At 51.7% G+C, this 20,905-nt stretch overlaps 1 protein-coding gene across 6 annotated transcripts in view; it reads right to left on the reverse strand.

Moving 5' to 3' along the window:
• Positions 1-20,905, reverse strand: part of LOC111939343 (opioid-binding protein/cell adhesion molecule homolog) — a 337,984-nt gene that overhangs the window by 12,341 nt on the left and 304,738 nt on the right. For 3 of the 6 annotated variants that reach the window (XM_086860992.1, XM_023941498.2, XM_086860994.1), the window contains 5 exons: positions 10,463-10,695; positions 1,213-1,338; positions 785-931; positions 589-709; positions 50-201 (listed from right to left, as the gene is read on the reverse strand). In XM_086860992.1, coding sequence (XP_086717118.1) covers positions 50-201; positions 589-709; positions 785-931; positions 1,213-1,338; positions 10,463-10,695 — 779 coding nt within the window. The remainder of the gene's footprint in view (positions 1-49; positions 202-588; positions 710-784; positions 932-1,212; positions 1,339-10,462; positions 10,696-20,905) is intronic. The other 3 variants (XM_023941499.2, XM_086860993.1, XM_086860990.1) reach the window with 1 other exon arrangement.

Here is a 20,905-nt window from a genome sequence, read left to right on the forward strand (position 1 = left end):
TCTTATTCCTCCTTGTCTCCTCACCTTACTGCAAAGAAGCAGCACCTACCATAGAGGATGATGCTGGCGTTGGTGTTGCCCAGCTTGTTCGTGGCCACGCACGTGTAGTTGCCATAGTCCTTCTCCGAGACGTTGAAGAAGGTCAGCGTGGACAGGCGGCCCTTGCTCTCGATCCGCACCCCCTCCAGCCCGTTCGCTAACCTGCAGAGGAGGGCGGATAGCAGCGCTGGGAGAACGGGGCTGGGGCTCCAGGGTGGGTCCTGCCCCTCCCTGGGCACCCCTTGGCTTCCCACCAACCAACATCACTATACACCCACATATTCCCCTGCTGGACTCGTGCATCCCAGTTTTGAACACAGACTCTCTATTCCATAGCCCAGCCTGACCCATATGTCCCACAGCCACCATCCCTGGGAGAAACAGCTCTGGGATTTCCTCAGCCCTTAGCTGAACACCCACCAAAATAAGTTGATCCCAGCCTTTTTCCACATGATGCCCTCAGGCACTGTCACCCCCCTTAACCTCCTCACCTCCTCACCCCAAGGCTGCAGCTGACCCCCATGCTCCACCACCTCTGCAGCCCCTCACCTGGTGTCCTCCTTGAACCACTGAAACTCCGCCACGGGGACGGCTGAAGCCTCGCACTGCAGGATGCCCTTCTGGCCCACCGAGGCACCCGTGTTCTTGGCGTTGGAGATATATGGTGGGTCTGCAGAGACATGGGGCTGTGTCACACTGGGCCATGTGTATCCATCCCCACCACTCCCCGGTGCCCTGCACTCACAGTTGACGGTAACTTTGACTTTCCGCACGTCCGGGACGGCCACGTCGTTGACGGCGCTGCATTCGTACTCCCCGGACTGCTCCCGCGTGATCCCTGTGATCTCCAGGTACTCGTCCTCACTCACAAAGGTCTGCCCTGAGGGATGTACTGAACGTGTGGCACCGTCACCCATGGACACCAACACCAGGAACTTCCCTGTGCCCCCTGCCCCAACACTCCCTGCCTGGGCATCTGGCATCCCCTCCACCCAGGAAGCACTTGACAAGCATCCTCAGCCCATCCCAGTCCACACCAAAATGTCAGCATCTCTGACTCTGAGTCACCTTAATGCCACCCTGACCACCTCTACAGGGACAACCATGCATCCCAGACAGGCCAGGATGACCCTTCCCAGACCCAGGAAGTTCATCCACCGAGCAAGCGCTCACCTTTCCCGGAGAGGTGTCGCCACGTGACGGTGGGCTCGGGTCTCCCAAAGGCCAGGCACATGAGGGTCACGCTGCTGCCCTCGTTCACGGTGATGTCCGACGAGATGTTGACAATCTGGGGGGGCACTGCAAGACATAAAGGCCACCAAAGACACCATCAACAACATCATCAGCTTGTCAGGCACAGCAGGGAGGCCCCAGCCATGAGACCTGGCCCATCGTGTGACGCTGGTGTCCGCTCCATTGCCCTTTGCAGTCAGCAATTCCGTGTCTCCAAACCAGGACCTTGGACTGGAGCCAAGCATGGATCTGGGGTGTGGAGGGGTCCACTCACTGTGCCAGCCCCCCCACTCCATGGCTGAGACCCCGATAACCAGCTCTTGTTATGGCCTGAGACAAGGCTCATATTTTAGCATATTTATTAAAGCTGTTTAAATTACTGAGCGTCTGCTCCTTCAATACTGGCCAGGGTGATTTATATTACTATATCCCCAGATACTTCATCTAATAAATAACTTGGCAATCTCCGTACCCATAAATATCCCTGGCCATGGCAAAAAGCAATTAAAGCTCGCTTGCCGATGCTGCTTCCTGGTGCTCTGGGCTGTCGGACACAGCCCCTAAAGGGTCTGCACCCCAGGGAGTAAATGAGGCCACATTTAACAACTCTCCCCAGACAAAACACCATACCTACAATGCCAGCCAGAAGGGGGGATGCCCTGTGCCCCCTCCCCAAGCACACAACATGCTGAGAGACCAGGTCAAGTGGCATCAGATGCCCAGCCCTTGCACCCAGGGCTCTCCCACAGTGCTGGGATTCCAGGATAATCACCTGAAAACCACGGTGGCCAATACCAGAGAGAGAAAGTGGGGCTGCCTGGCTGTCCTTGCACCCCCAGGGAAGCTCTCCTCACACTCCCAGGGAGGTTCTCCTCTCTCCCGGAGCAGGAGAGGCAGCACAGCAGGATGAGCCATGGCAAAGATGCGGCACAGGCTCTGCAGCCCTATGGTTCTGCAAAGCAGTAAATTTCCCAGCAACTTGACACATTAATATAGAAGTACAGTCTGTTATAGCAGAGGGAGATTGTCTGAGTCCTTCAGGGGAAAGCAGCAATCCAAAAATGAAAAGTGTGTGCCGGCAACTGCTGGAAAACGTAGTTAACACTCGGAGCAGAACTGCCCAACTCCGACAGCACAGCCACAGTGAGCTCCAGAAAGGCTGCAAATGGCCCTTCCTCAGACAAGATGACACTAATCCATACCACCAGCATCCTTGCACCTCTCCCCTCCAGTAACAGCACCTCAAACTGGTACCAGGAACATCTGAAAACTACAAGAACATCCAGGATGAGGCTTCCCACAACTGGGCATTTTTCATCTGCTCCTGAGTGTCCTAGTTTAGGGCAAATTTGGGAGGAAAACCTGCAAACCAGCTCTCCTCGTGAGCAATTTTGGTCTGGGGTGACCACCATTGTTAGAGGATGCTGAGATCTTAGGATGCCACCCCTGCTGCAGATGGCAGCCTGTCTCTTCCTTGTGTGCTTTTGCCTGCAGATGCAAGACTAGATTGACATTGTGTGATGCAGAGCATCACCAAAATCATGGTAATTGTTCTATCCTTGCCCTCTCAGCCTCCTCCAATTCAAGGCTGACATTCCTTTCCTGTCTGCTGAGTCCCAAACCACAAGTACAAAATGAGATGCAGAAACTGATGCTCTGGGCACAAATGTGAGCCTGTCCCCCTCCTGGGCACAGAAATATTTTCATTCCTGTGGAAAAAATTACCACTACCCATAACCACTACAGTCCCAGTGCTCCCATTCGGAAAACCCCAAGCCACACAAACCCACACATCAGCCTGAAAGCCCTTCCCTTAGCAAAGGATGCTGACACAGCCATGCCAGCAGGTCTCACAGCAGGGAACTGCATTTCCTAAACCTCCAGAGGCCAGGGAAGCGTGGCTGTGCTTCCACTGCCTGCCCTAATCCAATCAGGAATGCCCCTGTGAGCCGGCAGGGACATGCGGTGGAGGGACACCCATGGACAGCACGGGGACCCCACTGGGCAGCTCAATACCCATGACTGCAATCGTTACCTACAAAGTTACCAGGACTTGGAGAAGGACATTGAAGGACCTTGATTACATTTTTATAGATCCCACTGTCAAGGATGGTGTCTCAAGGACGCCCTGGTTTGCCATGGGAGTATTGAATCCTATGGGACGAGCAGGTGGCAACTGGGGCCACTTAGGGATGCAGGCAGAGTGAGTTTGGTGGCAAACATGACTGTGGATAAAACCTCTCAATACCATGAGACAGGGATGGCCAAAGCATGGTTGCCCTGACAAGCACATCCCACTGAAGCTGCCTTGTCTCAAGGTGGTGACAGTTTGGGATCGGTGCTGGGCATGGAGTCCAAAGGCTCTCCCATGCCCCATAGATCCCTCTTGGTCCCCAACCAGGTCAAGCAGCCCTGCTAATGCCTTGCAGTCCTCCAGCATGACAGTGTGTGCTGTTCCTAGTCCTTCACCTGCTGACAGCATCCTTGCCCTGAATTACCTTTGGTTCTCTACATTTCCCTTCCTCTGCCCTACACAGCCCTACACAGCTGCAGTGAGAAAAATAGGGCAGAACACCCTCTCTATCCCCATTTATCCATGGCCCTTCCTTGCAGAAGTCTACAACTACAAGGAAATCCAAGCAAATTGAATACAGGATAAATCCTGAGGAAGCGATGAGCGGCACAGTCTCACCGGAGCGACGAGCGACGCACAGAGGGTTTCGTCAGCCCTGCGTAATATTAATCACAGGGAAGTTAATGCATAAGGTTTGGTAAGCCAAAAAATACATTTGCACTGTAATTTCTTGTTTGTTCGGAAAGCCATCGAGAGAAATTGAATGTGAAAGCGATGCCACTAAATTCAATAACAATAAGCCTGTGATTTATTTCCTTACTTTACCACTCGAGACCAGCACTGCCTGATGTGCTGATCCACACTTTCTGTGGGCCTGGGCACGTGCCAGTGTCTGCCACCATCCGTGGGGACTGTGAGGTGCTGTCCCACTCCTCACTTCCCAGACTGGGTGCTGTGGGGCCATGGGGTCACACCTTGGTGACAGTGCCACGTCCTGTGATGCTACACACGGTACCTGGGGTATCTGTGCGACTCTCCCCAGTACGTTCCACCCACCAGTGACACCTTTGCACTTGTCCCAGCGGGGAAGCTCGGCCCTGGCAAGCCACAGCAGACACCCAAGTGTGAGGAGGGATGGTCACTGCGGGCAGGGATGCCTCTTCTCCTCCAAACCGTGCGGGAAACGCAGCACCTCGGGAACGGCTGCACGATCGGTGACTGCACATGACGGTGACGCACACACCGTGTGCAGGCTGACTCATCCCCGGCCGCTCCGGAGCGCCGATCCCTACCGGAGCCACTCGCCGCCGTGGCCCTGGATTATTTTTAGCTGCCAGATCATTACTGCTGCACGCCTCGGAGCGGAGAGCCTGCATGAGCACAGTGGCTGACACATGCGACTGATGTCCCTCCTCCACATCATTAGCTCCTAATCCATTAAAGGAGATCTCTTCCTACACTGCTGATAGGGGGAGATGACAGATGGATAACTATGGGCTCCTCAAATCACCAGGCAACAGCCACTTGTCCACTTCTACTTGGGGGACAGGTCCCCATGGGGACAGCAGAGAGGGACAACTCATCTTCAGAGCTCTGAAGCCTCTGTGGACACTGTCACACCCACAGCACATTGTGCTTCTGCCCTGGCACCTCACTTGCCATCCCCTCTCACACACCTCCTGTTTTGGGGAGGTGCAGCATTCATGCAGCTCCCTCCCCTCTCCAGCTGCAGTGTCCAGCTGTGTCCTGTGACAGCTGATGCTGTCAGCAGCAGGGAGAGGGACTGTCACCCTAGCAGGGGACGGATGCCTGCAGGAGATGACGCTGCCTCCCTTCCCAGCACCCCAGCTGCCTATAGCCCCAGGCATCTCCAGCTCTGCACAAGCCTCCCCGGCACAGGCAGGATGGGGCTGTCAGAGGTGTCACTGTGCAAGGTCTCATTAGTGTACAGAAAGTCAGCACAAAAGAGGCAAATATGCTGAAAGCTCACATTTTGCCTGTGCTTTCCATCTCCTTCACTGATGAGAAGCACAGCAGGGTGGCACTGGGGCCTCCTCCAGTCCCTGTGTGTCTGCTGAAGGAACCAGCAGGACGAGACTTTCCCTAGAACAGCTCTTGCTTGGGGCTGATGCCCTTAAATGGGCCACCTGAGAGCCAGCTCCTGGCTGGCAGATGGAAATGGATGTTTTCCCTCTCTCCAGCTCACTGCTTTTGGGGTGCAGGAGACACACAAAGCAACCCTGTGCAAATGCACCTCAATATTCCCACGGGGGAGGTGACTGGGGCAAGGAGGTGACATCGAGAATTTTAACGTGTTGCTTCTCAGCAGCGATGATGATCATCTCTGATCGAACCATTCTGGTGACAGCCCAGTCTGAGAGGCTCGTCAGAGCTGATTTTATTGAGATAATGGATGAAGCACTTCTAAAAGCTACAGTTTGGTCAACAAAATGATCTTTGTCAAATTTCCCTGCCAAGCGAGCTGCATGGCATGGCCTCACTTTTTCTACAAGCACTCCATTTCGGTAATATCTTCCTTTTCCCTTTGCTTGCCTCTGCAAGAACAGAGGTCTTGAACACCCTCTTTTCACAGTGTTCCCCCAGTAAAACACTCTCTGTGGGATCCTTTTACAGGAAGGAACATGGCAAAAATGAAACACAGGCACCGAGCACCCTTAGCCAGGAGGAGTCACCAGACTGCTCACAGTGCATCTTTTTTCTCTAAGTTTTCATGTTGAGACAGGGAAAGCAATAAAACCAAAACTCACAGTGTTATACCTACTGTGTAACCACCTGTCAGTAAATTTATGAACAATTAGGAAGTGAGAGTGCTTCCCAGGGAGCTATTTGTGTGCGAGCTAAAACGTTCTTTCTGTTCGGAAATATAATGGGGAAACAACTTCACCAGTTCTCCCTCCTCTTCCCCAGTTTTGTTTCCTTGCAGTAATTAATCATCTGCTGGTCCCTGTGGCACATCCTGATGGCTCCTTTTCACCAGTTTCAGGCAGCTTTGAGACTGGGAGCCCAGGGATGCTGTTGGGTGCACCCCATCCTGTTCTTTTCCTGTTCTCCCATCCAGATTTTGGGTTAGCACGTGATAGCAGGCGCTTTAGGGACAGTGGCTGTTCCCATCTGGGCAGTGCATATTGTTTTTTGCCATTCTGACTCTTCCTCCTTCCAGACCTTCCCCCTCTCCCTGCCCTCACTCCTTCATTATTCTTTCATTTCTCCCCTTTGCTGCCTCCTGCCCTTTTGATGCTCCGGTGCTTTTCTGTGTGCACACATTTCCTTCTCTCTTTCCTTTGTTCTAAGGTCTCTGCGCTTTTCTTCTCATCTCTTTGTTTTGTTTTGGTTTTTTTCTCCCTCTAGTTGCTTCAAACTTTGATATTCCTTCCAGTTTTTCTCTGGGCTGCTTTGTCTTTGAATTCACTGCCACATTGCTCCTGCACCACCTTTCTTTGGCCGTTTTCACTCTCTTGCCCATCCTCTGCTTCTTCAGGGAGGAAGGAAGGTTGAGACAGGGGTCTAGCTGCAACTTTCCATCCAACCTTTTCCCTTTGGTGAAAAAGATCTCAATGGGGGTGGCTTGGTGGGGGGGTGTATCCCTTTGAGAGCCTTAAGGAGCCAGTTGTTATCACACGGGAAAAATAAAAGATTCAGTTTGGTTTTCAAACACTCACAGAGAAGCTGCATCTGCACTGGTGCTGCTTTGAGAGGCGGTGAGTGAGACACAGGACCAGCATCCTGAGGTGCATTTGGATATCACACCACACAACCTCACCCTGTAAATGATGCCATGGCCCTTCAAAACCCTGTCTTGGTTCCGAGGACCAGGAAAGCAGCAAACACCAGGATGGGAAATGGACTGTGCCAACCAGAAACAGGACAAATAATGCCAGCAGCTGGGAGAGGCTTCAGTATGGTGAGTAGGATTAGGGCAGTACAGGGAAGGGTTCTCTAAATGAATCAGAAACAGAGGACATCTAAGAGATACCAAAGACCACTGCTAGGTAGGAATGGCCAGTACCAAGGTACCAAAATCTCTACCAGAAGGGATCCCAAGTTCACAGCCTCCACCAAAACACTGACCCTGAGCTCCAGGTTTCTGATTGAAGTACACCCTGAAGCAGCCCAAGCCATGAGGGCAGGGCTGTGTCCTGCCTGTGGTCTACCACACTCCTCACACCAAAACCATCCTGCAGCACGATGCCATTAAGGTCTTCCAGCTCCTCCTTGCAAACCTGCTCCTCCCAGGAGCTCTCCCTGTTCCTCTTTTTGAGAGGTGGCCTGCACAGTGCTCACCCCACAGACAGGAGGGCTTAGCAAGGTCCACCCCACTTCAGCTCCACTCCAGCCTTCATGATGAGAGGAGGACAGGGTGGCTCATCTTCTATTTATATGAGCTTAAATGCTTGTTCTCTCTGCATCCCAAGCTCTCCCCAGAACGCCATAAACACCACGCATGTCTCTGAATGCATCCATCCCTTCGTCACAAGGCAGCTCCTGACAAAAAGAGGAAAAGGGAGACAAAAACAACCCTCTGGCTTCCTGCCATCTACGCTCTTATAAGCCCTGTTAACGGCTGTTGCAATGAACCAATGCAAGAGACATATTAATAGTGCTACTAAGAGACACATTTAGTGTTGACGGCGATTCCCTGGCAGATTTATCGCTGGGTTGCTGGGAGGGAAAGCCAGGCCCCTCAGTAGCACAATTAAAACCCAATTGAACACGGGCACAAAGAATCAATACCCTCTCCGGCCAACTTATAGTTTTGCAAAATACAAATAGAAATTAATTGACCTGAATATAGTTGCTAACTGGTCATTACTGCTTGTTTGCCATCCTGCTGGCACAATGAGGGCAGCAAACAGAGGACAGACCTAAACCTCAGTTTTACGGCCAGAAACAGGGCTTTGCTCCCATCCCTGCAGCGTGTGCTCCGCTTGCAGTAACAGCCAGGACCAAATCCATCTCTGGAAAATCATTCCTTTCCTCTCAGCCCTGAGCAAAGGACTGTGTGTTGTTCACCCTCACAGAAAGAAGAATGGAGCCACTGAGGAACTGCAGTGGAGCTGAGTGATGGAATAGCTTGGGTTAGATGTGACCTTAAAGATCATCTCATTCCACCCCTCTGCCATGGGCAGGGACAACTTCCACTAAACCAGGTTGCTCCAAACCCCGTCCAACCTGATCTTGAACACATCCAGGGATGAGTCCAGCTCCTCTGGAAAATCTGTACCAGGCCCTCACTACCTTCACAGGAAGGAATTTCTTTACATCAAGTCTAAATTTCCTCTCTTTCAGTTTGAACCCATTTTTCCTTTTAACTACAGTTCCTGACAGAGTCCCTCTCAACTTCCTTGTAGGATCCTTCAGATACTGGATGGCTGCTCCATACAAACTCCTCTTCCTCAGGCTGAACAGAGCACAGGAGGATTTGCCTCTCTCATCGCCACCATCAAAGGCACCTAGGGATGGATTTTCTCAGCTGGGCAAACCGTGTGGTTTGAGCTTAACACATTGAAAGGGAAGCACAGACACTGCTCAGCATGGACCACTTGACCTGTGCCTGCACACCCAGTTCCTCTCATGCTGTGCAGAGGTGACACTGCTGAGAGCCACAGTCATCACTGCAGTGGGAGCAATTCAACACAACTTGCTCACACCAGGAGAAAACCTTTCCCCAGCACGGTTAGGAATGGCTCAGCAGCAGACTGTCACTCTGGACACAAACTCTTTCACCTTCACCTGCCCATGCTTGGCAAGTGCCTGCACCACCCTGAGAAAGGGGTGAGGGCAGGGGTGCTCATCACCGCCAGTTCACCTGATTTCATTAGGTGCAAAGCACTCGGATACTTCACCAGTGTTGACTGGATGGATTAGCACGATTAGAGAGCAGACAGGATAAACAGATTAAACCTCACAGATGGACAGCTCGCACACAGCTCAGAAAGGAGGAGAGGGACAGTTCCAAACAAGGGGATGCAGGGATGCTTGCAGTGGATCTCTGCTCCCCCTTTCCCGAGGTGAGCACTCCTCTTCCTCACCACAGCCTGGTGCACACAATCTGGGGCTTCCCACCAGGCAGGAAAACCTGCTGGATAGGTGACCACAATCAACCCCTGCCTCTAGCCAATGAGAAGGGTACATAAATACATACATAACTCTGTTGGGGGCTTCTCAGACGTGTCGAGGCTGAGAAAGTTTTCAGATTTGCTCATTGCAAAATCAATACCCATCAGCTGTTTGAAATTAAAGGAAAGATTAGGTCCTGGTTTTATACACGCTTTATTGTATTCCGAGAGCTTTCTACTCAGCAAAATAAATCTTCTTTAAGAGGATTAGGAAACTTTCATTATCTTTATCTAACCTGAACTAACACTAACTCTGAAAAATTAATCTAGAGACCAGACAAAAAGCCAGTAGCTGGTGCAAAGCCACAAGAATCCTGAGGAAACATCCATTAGAGTGCTACTGGCCCCTCTGATCTGCCAGCACCTGGATCCCCCCATCAGAACAGCCTCAGGACGCTGCTTTGCAGCCCAACAGCATCTGCTGTATCAAAACACTTGCCTGTGAAGCCCTGTGCCAGGAGCCCTTTCTGGCCCCACAGTGACTTTGACCTCTCTCCCAGAAGCACAGACCCTTGTGCTGTTGGGATCCTTCTCCTCTGTGCCTGGCAGCACATTGCTTTTGGCTCTCCTGAAGCAACTTCAGATGCGTGCTTGAGAACCTTACTAAGGAATCCCTGCAGGAGCAAGCTGAGTAACATGATTCCAAGCACTGGAGACAGGTCAAATTCACAGCAGGGGACAGGCAAAGGGGAAATAAAAAAGAGCTCAGCTGGACCATTGCCATTTCTCAGGTGTCCTGAGACAACTGTACAACAACGATGTGACAACTATAAAACAAAGCAAGGCCGAGACAATGCACGTTCATCTCCTCCCTGGCATGGTGATCACTTGTCCACACCACTGCTCCCATGCCATGCCATGGGAGCAACTAACTCTGGCTCCAACTCCACTACCAAGGGGGCCTCCAAACCCTCCCCAAGTCCAGGCAGCCTTCCAGATCAAACCATCCAGCAACAGCACGAGGCATGCTCAGACCTACCTTGCACGATGAGATGGACACGTGAAGTCTTGGGGTGATTGTCTGTCTGCACAGAGCAGGTGTAGGGCCCCTCATCGTAAATGTCCACGTTGTGGATCTTGATGCTGTACTGGGTCTTGGTGTTGGACAGGATGACCACACGGTTGTCTATAGACCACTTGTCATTGCCGGCATACAGGATGGTGCTGCGGTTCAGCCACGCTACCCGCGTGACCCGGTCATCCACAGTACACCTGGAGGGGACACACAGAGCGTCACACACCTGGAATGGAACACACACAGAGCATCCTGGGGCCCAAAAAGGGATGGGAGCAGGATGGGAGTGTGGCTCCCCAGCTCTGCCAGCATGGAGATGCTGCATGCCGTGGCTGTGCTCCCTGTTTCCACATCCCCCCATCTTGTGGGATTTCACATTAACAGTGGTTTGGCCAGAAATAAAACCTCCCTTTTTCTTTTACACACATCTGGGGAACCACAGACAAAATTCCCATTGTTTGACCTCTGCAAGCCAGGCAGACAATCTCTATCCCCCTTCTCACCCACCTCCCCAGCCCCCCTTGCCTTTGCTGTGCACTGAGAATTCCAGATGAAGCTGTAAAATGTGCTGACAGCTCAGCTTGTCGGCACAGCCCTCGAGCCATCCCCGGGGTGATAAACACCCCTACTGCTGGGGACAGGGGCCACAGCACATGCACAGGGAGAGGGGAAGAAGAGAAACAGCCGGAGATGGCCAAGCCAGCACACAGGGAAGGGAAGGGAACATTTGGATAAGCAGCTGTAAATCCTACAAGTGCCTTGAAAACACAACACGCTCGTTTCCATTATTTATTTCCTGCCTGGCTCCCACCCTCCCCGCTCTGAGACGTGCAGGAGCTCAGCAGCTCCGGTCCACAGCGCTGAGTTACACTTGGCAAAGGATGGCATGGGGGGGAAGGGAATTAAAATGTTCCTGGAAAACATGGCTTTTTCATGCTCTTTGATAGATTCTTCTCCATCTATTTACTTGTACCATTCTCTGCTGCTGCCATGGAATCTGCAGCAAAAGCTCTGAGCATTTGGTTAAATTAAGAGCATCTCTTGGGAGTTTCACCTTTGCCACCTGAGGACCAGGCTAGGGAAACTTCCTCTTTGCATGGAAAAAAACAGGGAAAATCAAGCTAGACGTGAGCTAGTGCCGGCAGTGGCAGAGCTGCCGCAGCTTTGTGCAGCCAAGATCGTAGCAAGAGGCACTGACAGTCAATCAAGAATCTCGTGTGAGTCCCTCTCCACATGCCTGTAAATTCAGAGAGGGGCTGGGAGGCTGCTCCTGTCCTCGTCCCCCTCCCAGCCCCTCTCCTGCCCAGGCTCTGGGGGTGTTATATGCCTCCCTTGCTGAGATTGCAGAGCGTCACCTCAATCGAGATTATTAATCGGGCGCAGGGAAGGGGCGATACTTGGCATGTTTGAGGGTCCCCCCGGGTGCTCAGTTCAGAGGAACGAGCCATATATTCTTCTGCAAACAAGTAATTTTCCCCTTGCAGGAGCTGTACGTCTCTGCCAGCCACATCACGTAGGGACGCCGGGAAAGACGGATGGCCCTCCACGCCTGCCGCGGCACTGCCGGCACGACGGGAGTCGTGGTGTCACACATGCCCCGGCGCCAGCCCGGCTCTGCCAGACCAAGGCAGCCCTGTGCCGGCACACGGCATTGTCCTTGTCAGGAACTGAGCCCTCTCTTCCTTCAAATTAACTGGGGGAGAGCTAAACACAGCCGAGTTAAGTTCGGCCCTGGGGGATTCCAGTCTAGTGGACTATTACTGCTGTCTCACTTCATTATAATGAATAATAAAGAGATACTTACACACGGCTTCTGTAAATTATTCATTGCGTGCGCTGAAAAATCAGGGCAGCAATATGTAAAACAGACAACTTGCATGTCTGTGCTCATATAAATATCCAGACTACAGCCCTGCGAGGTACTCTCGGGTCCCCTCATTAGGGGTGAAGCACAAGGACTCGGGTTTGAAGTGACAGGGATGAGACGCTCGTGCCGGCGCCGAGTACGTTCAACTGCTGCTGCCCAGCTTCGGCTGGCGCATATGGGATGTGCTTCCTGAGGAGATCTGGGGCCAGTCCAGGACACCTGAGAACTGGGGTGGTTCATTCTGCATTGACAGCTCACATTTACATCTCAGAGCTGCACCTGCATGAGCACTCAGGGATGTCCCAGGTGGACACTCTCACAGGAGCGGGGGCAAGGACAGCATCACCCTCCCTTGTCCGTGGTGCTGGTGACTGCTACTGCCCTCAAAACTACTTGGAATGAGCAGGCAGCAGCAATTGGAGACCTCTGTAACAAACCCATGCCAAGAGCAAGGAGGCAAAGGCTCCTCCTTCCCATTCCTCCAGCCCACTCTTCAGCCACTGCCACCCAATAGCTAATTTAGGACCAAGTCCCTTCGGTTTTGTGCAGCATACTCCTCTCCACCAGAGCCCAGACTGTCCCCTGCAGCTACAGACCACCAGACAAACCACCCTCCTTCAAAACAACAGCCCTCCTGCTCCTCCTGGGAATGTGTCAGAACCACCAGCAGCAGCAAAGCCCCATCCATCAGCTGGCACAGGGCACATGGCATTCCTGAAGGCACCTTCTCAGCTGACCTCACCTTCCCACCACCCATTTTCCAGGCCCTGGCAATTGGCACTACAAAGAGAGCAGCAACAGATACCCTGGCACAAGGAGCACCTCATCAGCTTCGTTACCTGTCTGGGAAAGTGATCTCCATTAGCTGCTAAGCTGATGGCACTTGCTTGTCTGCTGAGCCGTCTTTGCTCCCCATTTCCAATTGACCAGGATTATGATAATGTCTCCAGTAAGCAAACAGGTAAAGAGACTTCTGCAAAGTGTTTAGATAAAGCAGACAAGCTCTGACAAAGCTGGATAATAAAGCAGGCCAGGAGGTTTTCCCTTGAAGGGATCTAATTAAAACCAAAGACAAACCCCCATTAACAGTTTCCTGAAGGCACCATATCCATCTCCAGAAACTGCCTTACGAGTCCAGAAGGGACAAAAGACAATAAAGGGCCTGTCACATGGGAGGGAAATAAACTTATCCTGGCTCTGCAGTTCACCTGGAGAAAGCCCATCAGCAAGGCAGGGGGAATATCTTGGGAACAATATCATCAGCCCCCAGCACACGCTGCATCCCAGCTCCCCCACGCATCCCTTCTTTGTGCAACGTGACCTGTCCCATCAGCTCCTCCATCTCTGCATCCCACTTACACCCTCACTGCCTTTGAGCAGAGACTTTTCACCACCTGTAACCCTTCAGCTGCCTCCAAGCATGGCTGCTGTCCTCCAGAGTGGCTGGGGAGCTTTGGATGCCAGGCTTTGCTGGAGCTCAGACCCCCACAGTGCTCACAATGATACATGTGGGCTCTCAAAGACTTCATCATCTCCTGAGACCCATATAGATCCCCTCACTCTGCAGGAGGACGAGAGCTGTGGGGATCCCAGTGCTCCACCAGAGACGAGGGCAATGAACCTGAACACGGCAGCGTGAGAAGATGCATGAGGGTGGGAGCTGGGGGCACCGGCTCTGCGCTGCTTCCCCTCTAATTGCCCCTATTCCTCATTCTTAAATGCTAATTTTGAAGTTTGCCATGGAATTATTTCACTTAGTGTCAACAATACAGATAGCTCTGCTGACGTGCTCTTTGTGTTTGGTGGCACACAGTGCCCGTCTCCCTCCTCCTGCACCTATTAGGAGAGACCCCACATGGCTCCCACAGCAGGCTCCTTCCCAGCCCCATCAATGACACTGACAGTGCCTCTCCTACCTGTGGGTTGAGCCATAACACCCTCCACCTTCATCCCTTGCCTTCTCTGGCCACGTCACAGACCTCTCCTGCACTGCTGACTTGGCTCAACATGAGGGAAGGCCCTCAACGCCTCCCCTGTGGTGAGTGAAATACTGTGTCCAGGGTCAGAACAAGTTTTCTGGCAGTAATTTGGAGGGATAAGCAGCACACAAAGAGATGGAAACATACAGTAAGTTTTGCAAAACCCTCTCCATGGCTGCAAAATATTCTGAGGAATGCATGGGACCTCAAAATATTGATGCACATCCTAAGAAATCCAGGAGACATCCGAAGAGCCAAGACCACTGGTCCCTGTCCGTGCCAAGAGGCTGGGGGGATGGATCGACCCAAATTTGTTATCCAGACCTGTTTGGACACGTGGTGGGATTTTTGGGGTTGTCAGGACATGTAGTTAATGATCCTTGTGAGTCCCTTCCAGCTGAGGATATTTGATGATTCTAGGATTCAAACCTCTCCTTTTTCCTTGTTCAAACCAACAATGCTCTACTTTTAAACTCCTCTATGGCCCTTCAACCCCAAACTGCTTCTCTCTCCTGTAGGTAACATGTCTCGTCAGGATGACAAATGGAGATGCCAAAACCAGTTGCAAACTTGCTGGCTGACCCAGTTTTCAGCGGCTAAAATAGCTCACCCAGATCAGGAGCAAAACCCCTCGACAGCCACCGGGTGATGCTTCACCCTGGGAAACCACCAACCAAAAATACCTGTTACAGGGGCAGAACAAACACCCTTGTCTTTGAGAGAAAATTGTTAATTACATCTGCCAGGGACTCCTAATGGGATTTCTCCTGCTCTTCTAATATTCGCCCCGGCTACACGGTTAAGGGGCACTGGATGTTTTTTATTCTGGGTGGCTGGAGCAAAGGCAGAGGAGATTTATTTGTAATCATCGGAAATAAACACATTTCCTCAGAAGTAAACACAAAAGAACAGAACCTGGCTCTGCTCCCACTTCGTTCAAGATGCAAATGAGATGCAGACCATCAAAACATAGCAGCTCCTCTAATCCTCTCCCAACAATGCAACCCGCCACATTATCTGCAGGGACAATGGCATCTGTGCCTTGTGACGGTGGTGGGTAACACAGCAGCTCCCGAGGGCAGGACTGTGCCACCCCAGCTTCCATCACTGCCATCTGTGCCGTTTATTCCAGGGGTGGAGGGCACGGGGCACTTTGTCTTTCATCACTGTCCTGTCCACTGGCACTCTGTCTGCTCTCTGAGGCACCCCCACTCACATCTATCCTGGTGGCTGGATGTGGAGTGTACAGCTCCACACCATCCCTGAACCCTGAGAACAGCTCCACATCATCATCTCACCCTGAGAACAGCTCCACATCATCATCTCACCCTGAGAACAGCTCCACATCATCCCTGCACCCTGAGAACAGCTCCACATCATCCCTGCACCCTGAGAACAGCTCCACACCATCCCTGCACCCTGAGAACAGCTCCACATCATCATCTCACCCTGAGAACAGCTCCACACCATCCCTGCACCATGAGAACAGCTCCACATCATCCCTGCACCCTGAGAACAGCTCCACATCATCCCTGCACCCTGAGAACAGCTCCACATCATCATCTCACCCTGAGAACAGCTCCACATCATCATCTCACCCTGAGAACAGCTCCACACCATCCCTGCACCATGAGAACAGCTCCACATCATCATCTCACCCTGAGAACAGCTCCACATCATCATCTCACCCTGAGAACAGCTCCACATCATCATCTCACCCTGAGAACAGCTCCACATCATCATCTCACCCTGAGAACAGCTCCACATCATCATCTCACCCTGAGAACAACTCCACACCATCCCTGCACCATGAGGACAGCTCCACATCATCCCTGCACCCTGAGAACAGCTCCACATCATCCCTGCACCCTGAGAACAGCTCCACATCATCATCTCACCCTGAGAACAGCTCCACATCATCATCTCACACTGAGAACAGCTCCACACCATCCCTGCACCCTGAGAACAGCTCCACACCATCCCTGCACCCTGAGAACAGCTCCACATCATCACCTCACCCTGAGAACAGCTCCACACCATCCCCTCACCCCAAGGACAGAGGGCACAGCTCCATGCCTCCCCACACCACCCCAGCAGGACAGAGGGCACTTGGGATGCACTACATGGCATCACCCAGCACTGTCACCTCCCATCCAGCCTTCAGCAACCACTCACGAGTCCCAGCCCAGCACCACTCCCATACCCACTGTGGGATGTATGAGATGGCATGTACAAGAGCTTGGCCAGCCCAAACGATTCTCCTTTTCTCTGTAACATTCCTGCCTCCCCACCATACGCCACTCAGCCACTGCCTCCTGCAAAGGCACACACAACTGGCTCGCTCTCTGCATTTTTAATTAATTGTCTGGCCCCACTGCTACTGCTCCAATTCCCCAAGCACCCTCAGTGCTGTTCAAACACATTCCAGGCCACTGGATAACCTCTTGCCTGCCAACAACCCCCTGCCTGAAGCCCTCCAAGGGCTATGGGACCCTTCTTCCCTCTCCAGAGGCTCAGGGCTTGCCAGGGAGGGTTTGTCCCTGGTGGTTCCCCTGCCGTGGCAGTTTGCCCACCAGCAGGCACCAGAATAGAAGCTGCTCCCCGTGAAAAATCAAAGCCCAAATTGATACATTAGCAACTGCTAAATATAAAATATCCATCTGCAAAGATAATAAGCCTGTGAGGGCAGAGGCTGTCGAGTTGCTCCATTTCAGATAGTTTAATGGTGTTTTGGTCCATGACTGCAGCTCCCAGACATTAGAATGATAACAAGATGATGAGGAGGGCGGGAGCCGTCTGCGCGAGGCATCAGAAGTCAAGACAATGCTCAGTACGCAGTCCCTGAGGGGTCCATGCCACACAAAACACTGGCTGCTCTGCACCCATCATTCACATGGCTTTGGGTGGTCTCTCTGACAACCCAGAGCATGCAAAGGCTGAGCCTGGTGCCGGGTGGCTGCCAAGCTTGAGCTGACATAAATTCAGCGAGGGGGGTCTGAGCCCCCTGGAGTGGACCTGGGTACCACTGCAGGTGGCACACAGAGATGCTAAAGCTGATACAGGCAGAGCTGTGCTGCAGGTGGCTTAAAAAGCAATCGTAGTTTGAAGAGGGAAGGGATGCCCAGTGAGGTGAGCTGCTCCATGGTGCCCCCACTGATGTATCACATCCTCTCCCCAAAGCCATTCACAGGATTTTCTGAATTAATGCTCCACATCGAGCAAATCCAGAAACAGCCAGATCTGCTAAAGCAAGCCAGGCTTTCCCTCCAGTTTGTAAAGCCCCTCTTTCACTCCTCATTGGTTTTACTTCCAGCTTGCAGGGACACACCTCACCCTGGCAACATCATTGGCCAGGAGAAGGGGGGCCAGGTGAGGTCAGGTGCTCAGGTACACTTCTCCCAGCTCCCACCTGACTTTCCCTTGTTTCTGACACAACAATGCACCAATACCCATGTCCACGTGCAGGGATGCTCCCCGTGTGGTAGGGAAGGTCAGAAGGCATTAGCCTAAGCCCCAACAGCTGTTATTAGCTCAGGAGAAAACTTCATAAGGAAATGTAAGGTAGCAGCAAAAGAAATAAAGCAGAAGGCCTTTGGATAGAGCAAATCAATGGGAATGTTTATAGAGCAGGTGGCACACAAATGCTTCCACAAGAATCAGTCGATGCTGGCAGCCACACCTCATCTCCCAAAGACAGAGATGAAAATGAAGGCGCTGAGCAGGGACAGCCAGGCCAGGAAAACCACAGAAATTGGGAGAAGTACAGGGAAGCTTCTTTCCTTGCCCTAAATGGTACCTGAATGATTGCACTTTCTCCCTAACACAGCCAGGCACTGATTTCAAACTTCTCCATGGCCACCTGGACATCCTGTGGCTTGAAGAAGGCTGGGACATCTTTCCAGCTCCTCTCCAAAAAGACAGTCACCATCCAGCAGCATTTGCCATCAAAGCACCTGTCCTAGCAAACATGGGCAGACAGCTGTTTCCTCACCAGGAACGCCAAATTCCCCTGTCCCTGCACCAAGCCCTGTCCTACATCCCAGCAGGGAAAAACCCAGTGAGAGACACCTGCCAATGCTATCAGCACCCTTCAAGGGTGCTCATTAAGGGACACAATCTGGAGATTCCCCCGCTCAATCAGTGCCTGCACCCTGCCTAAATCAGCGCTAATCCCACACAATACAGCACCTGCAACTGGCTGATTTCCAGTGTTCTTCAATCAAATGCAGCAAAGAAAACAGAGTTCATCGCTAGCAGAGCTGAGCAGTTGAGAACCTCGAGTCTTCCACGCCTGCGCTGGGGTTGTAGGGTTGGATTTTTTCCTTGCTATTGGTTTTTTTTTCCCAGGTTTTTTCATTCATCTGCCCAGGCAGGGAGAGAGAGAGAAATAACTTTGGCTGTCACAGCTGGACAGGCAGTTAAGTGGTGGTAATTAGCTTGTGGCAACACGAGGCTCTGCCCGCTCTGATTCAGCCATCCTGATGGGATTGGTGACCGTCTCCATCTCAGATGGATAAGGGGGACACTTTCAACCCAGGAGGATGTGGCTGTGGCACCAGCAGCATCCCACAGTTGCAAAAGAAAGGAAGGATGCTGGCAGGCTGATTAAAACCTGGACCAAGGCACAGCCACGAGAGAAGGAGCCAGAGCAAAACCATCGGACACTTGTCCCTGCATTGCAAGGAGGGGAAATCGGTCTGAAGCCACCCCAGGGCAGGACAGGGTGGCAAAGCAGCGAGGAGGTGGTGTTGTCACCCCAAAAGGGGTTTCTGGGGGAAACAAAAGCATGTAGGGCTGTTAAATAGGAAAGCCATCCATGCCTCCATCACCTGTGGGCCTCATGCTCTCTGTTGGTGTATCTGGCCACACCACCCTCCCCAAGAGTCGGGCAGAAAGCAAAACTCTTCTCACATCCTGCTGTTGATTGCCACCAAAAATATATTTGTCATGAGATGCCCACCGCTATCTCTGTGGCTCTTAAGGGTAATGGAGAGGTTTCAGTCTTTGGAGGATAAGTCTCAAGCTCTTGGCTGCTTGCCCGGGAGGATTATTTTACATCAGGTTGAGCTCTGTAGTAATTATCTTCAAAACAGCTGGACTGCTGGATAAACTCACTGTATCTTAATGCACAATACGGGAGCAAACGCAGGGAATTAAACTGCAATTCCAGACAGATCGACGGAAAAACCTCTCACCAGTGTTTCAGAGGCCGAGGCTCAGGGCTCCTCACACATTAGGGGTGGGGAGGCATTTGCTCATTTGAAATCAATTCCAACTTCCCCAGAGACAGAACAGAGGGGGAAAGAGATGCCCGATGAAGATGTTTTACCCTCAAGCTTTCAGCAAAGAAAAAAAAGCACTGTTTTCCTGCCCCTCATGGCTGGAAAATGAAGCAGTGTTTGATCCAGGCTGGACAGCTTGATATTCCATACAACCCCAAGACTTCCATAAAAGCTCCAACATTCCAAGGTCTTGGCTCCACGCTGTGCCGTTCTCTGTGGTGCCAGCAGGCTGGGAAAGCTGAGGGACAAATCAGTCCCTCACCTGGAAATCACTCCCAGTGCCTGCTCTATCCCATCTCAAGAGGATGAAGGGGCTGACAGATGGAAAAACCAAATCCCACACTGGTCCACCAGCATGAATTAAAAGGAAAAAAAATCAAGTACCTTCACAATTGTGCTGCCACAAGATTTAGATGCAAAATCCTTGCAGATGGAATTAATAACCTCTAAAAAGAGGGAAATTCCTCCTCTGGAGAGTGAAGCTGTATTTCATGGCGAACACCATAAAGCGCTCCTGCCAAACGCGAGATCTGTAAACGACCTGGGTGAGCCATCAGCTCAGGAATATAATTGCCAATTTGCAGGAATTTCACCAGCAATTAGGCAAAATAAAATAACTCACTGGAGTAAATCCTTTGCTCGCTGATCCCACACCTCCCTGACCCATCTGATTTCCACCCACCGCTGCTCTGCTGGGATGAGGGTTGGATGCTTCAGGCACTAAGGAGCCAGGTGACAGCTCTGTGAAGATGAAGAGGTTGTCTTCAGTGCCAGATAAAGAAGTCATCATCAGTGTGAGATGACAACAGACACTCCTGGGCACCAGCCAGATGAAGACCTCTCCTGCTGGTACCCCCTCTCCGAGCATCCCTCAGAACCAGGAGCCTGATCTCGGTAACCCCAGGGGCCGAACAACTGCATACAATTAGGGGGTTTATTTGTTTGAGTTGCACGTGAATATCCCAAATTACATTATCAGATCATAGTCCTGCTTCTGATTTATTCCTTCTTTGTTCTTCAAGTCTTCGTACATCTAAGCAATTAACCTCTCAAAGAGCTGGAGAACACATAATTATCCTCATTTGTCTAAACGTCACCAAGATGGCTGCCTTTCAATTAACCTTCTGGGAATGGAGGGAAGTTGGAGTGATACAGTGATCATTTCCAACTTCAGCCTAGGCTGCTGCTTTTTTTTTCCCCTTAAAGTAATTTAATTGAAATATTCAGATGATAAAATATAGTCAGATAACTGTTACGGCAGGTAACGGGATCAAGAGGA

This window comes from Cyanistes caeruleus, chromosome 23 (assembly GCF_971803275.1).
Source record: "Cyanistes caeruleus chromosome 23, bCyaCae1.hap1.1, whole genome shotgun sequence".
NCBI lineage: Eukaryota > Metazoa > Chordata > Aves > Passeriformes > Paridae > Cyanistes > Cyanistes caeruleus.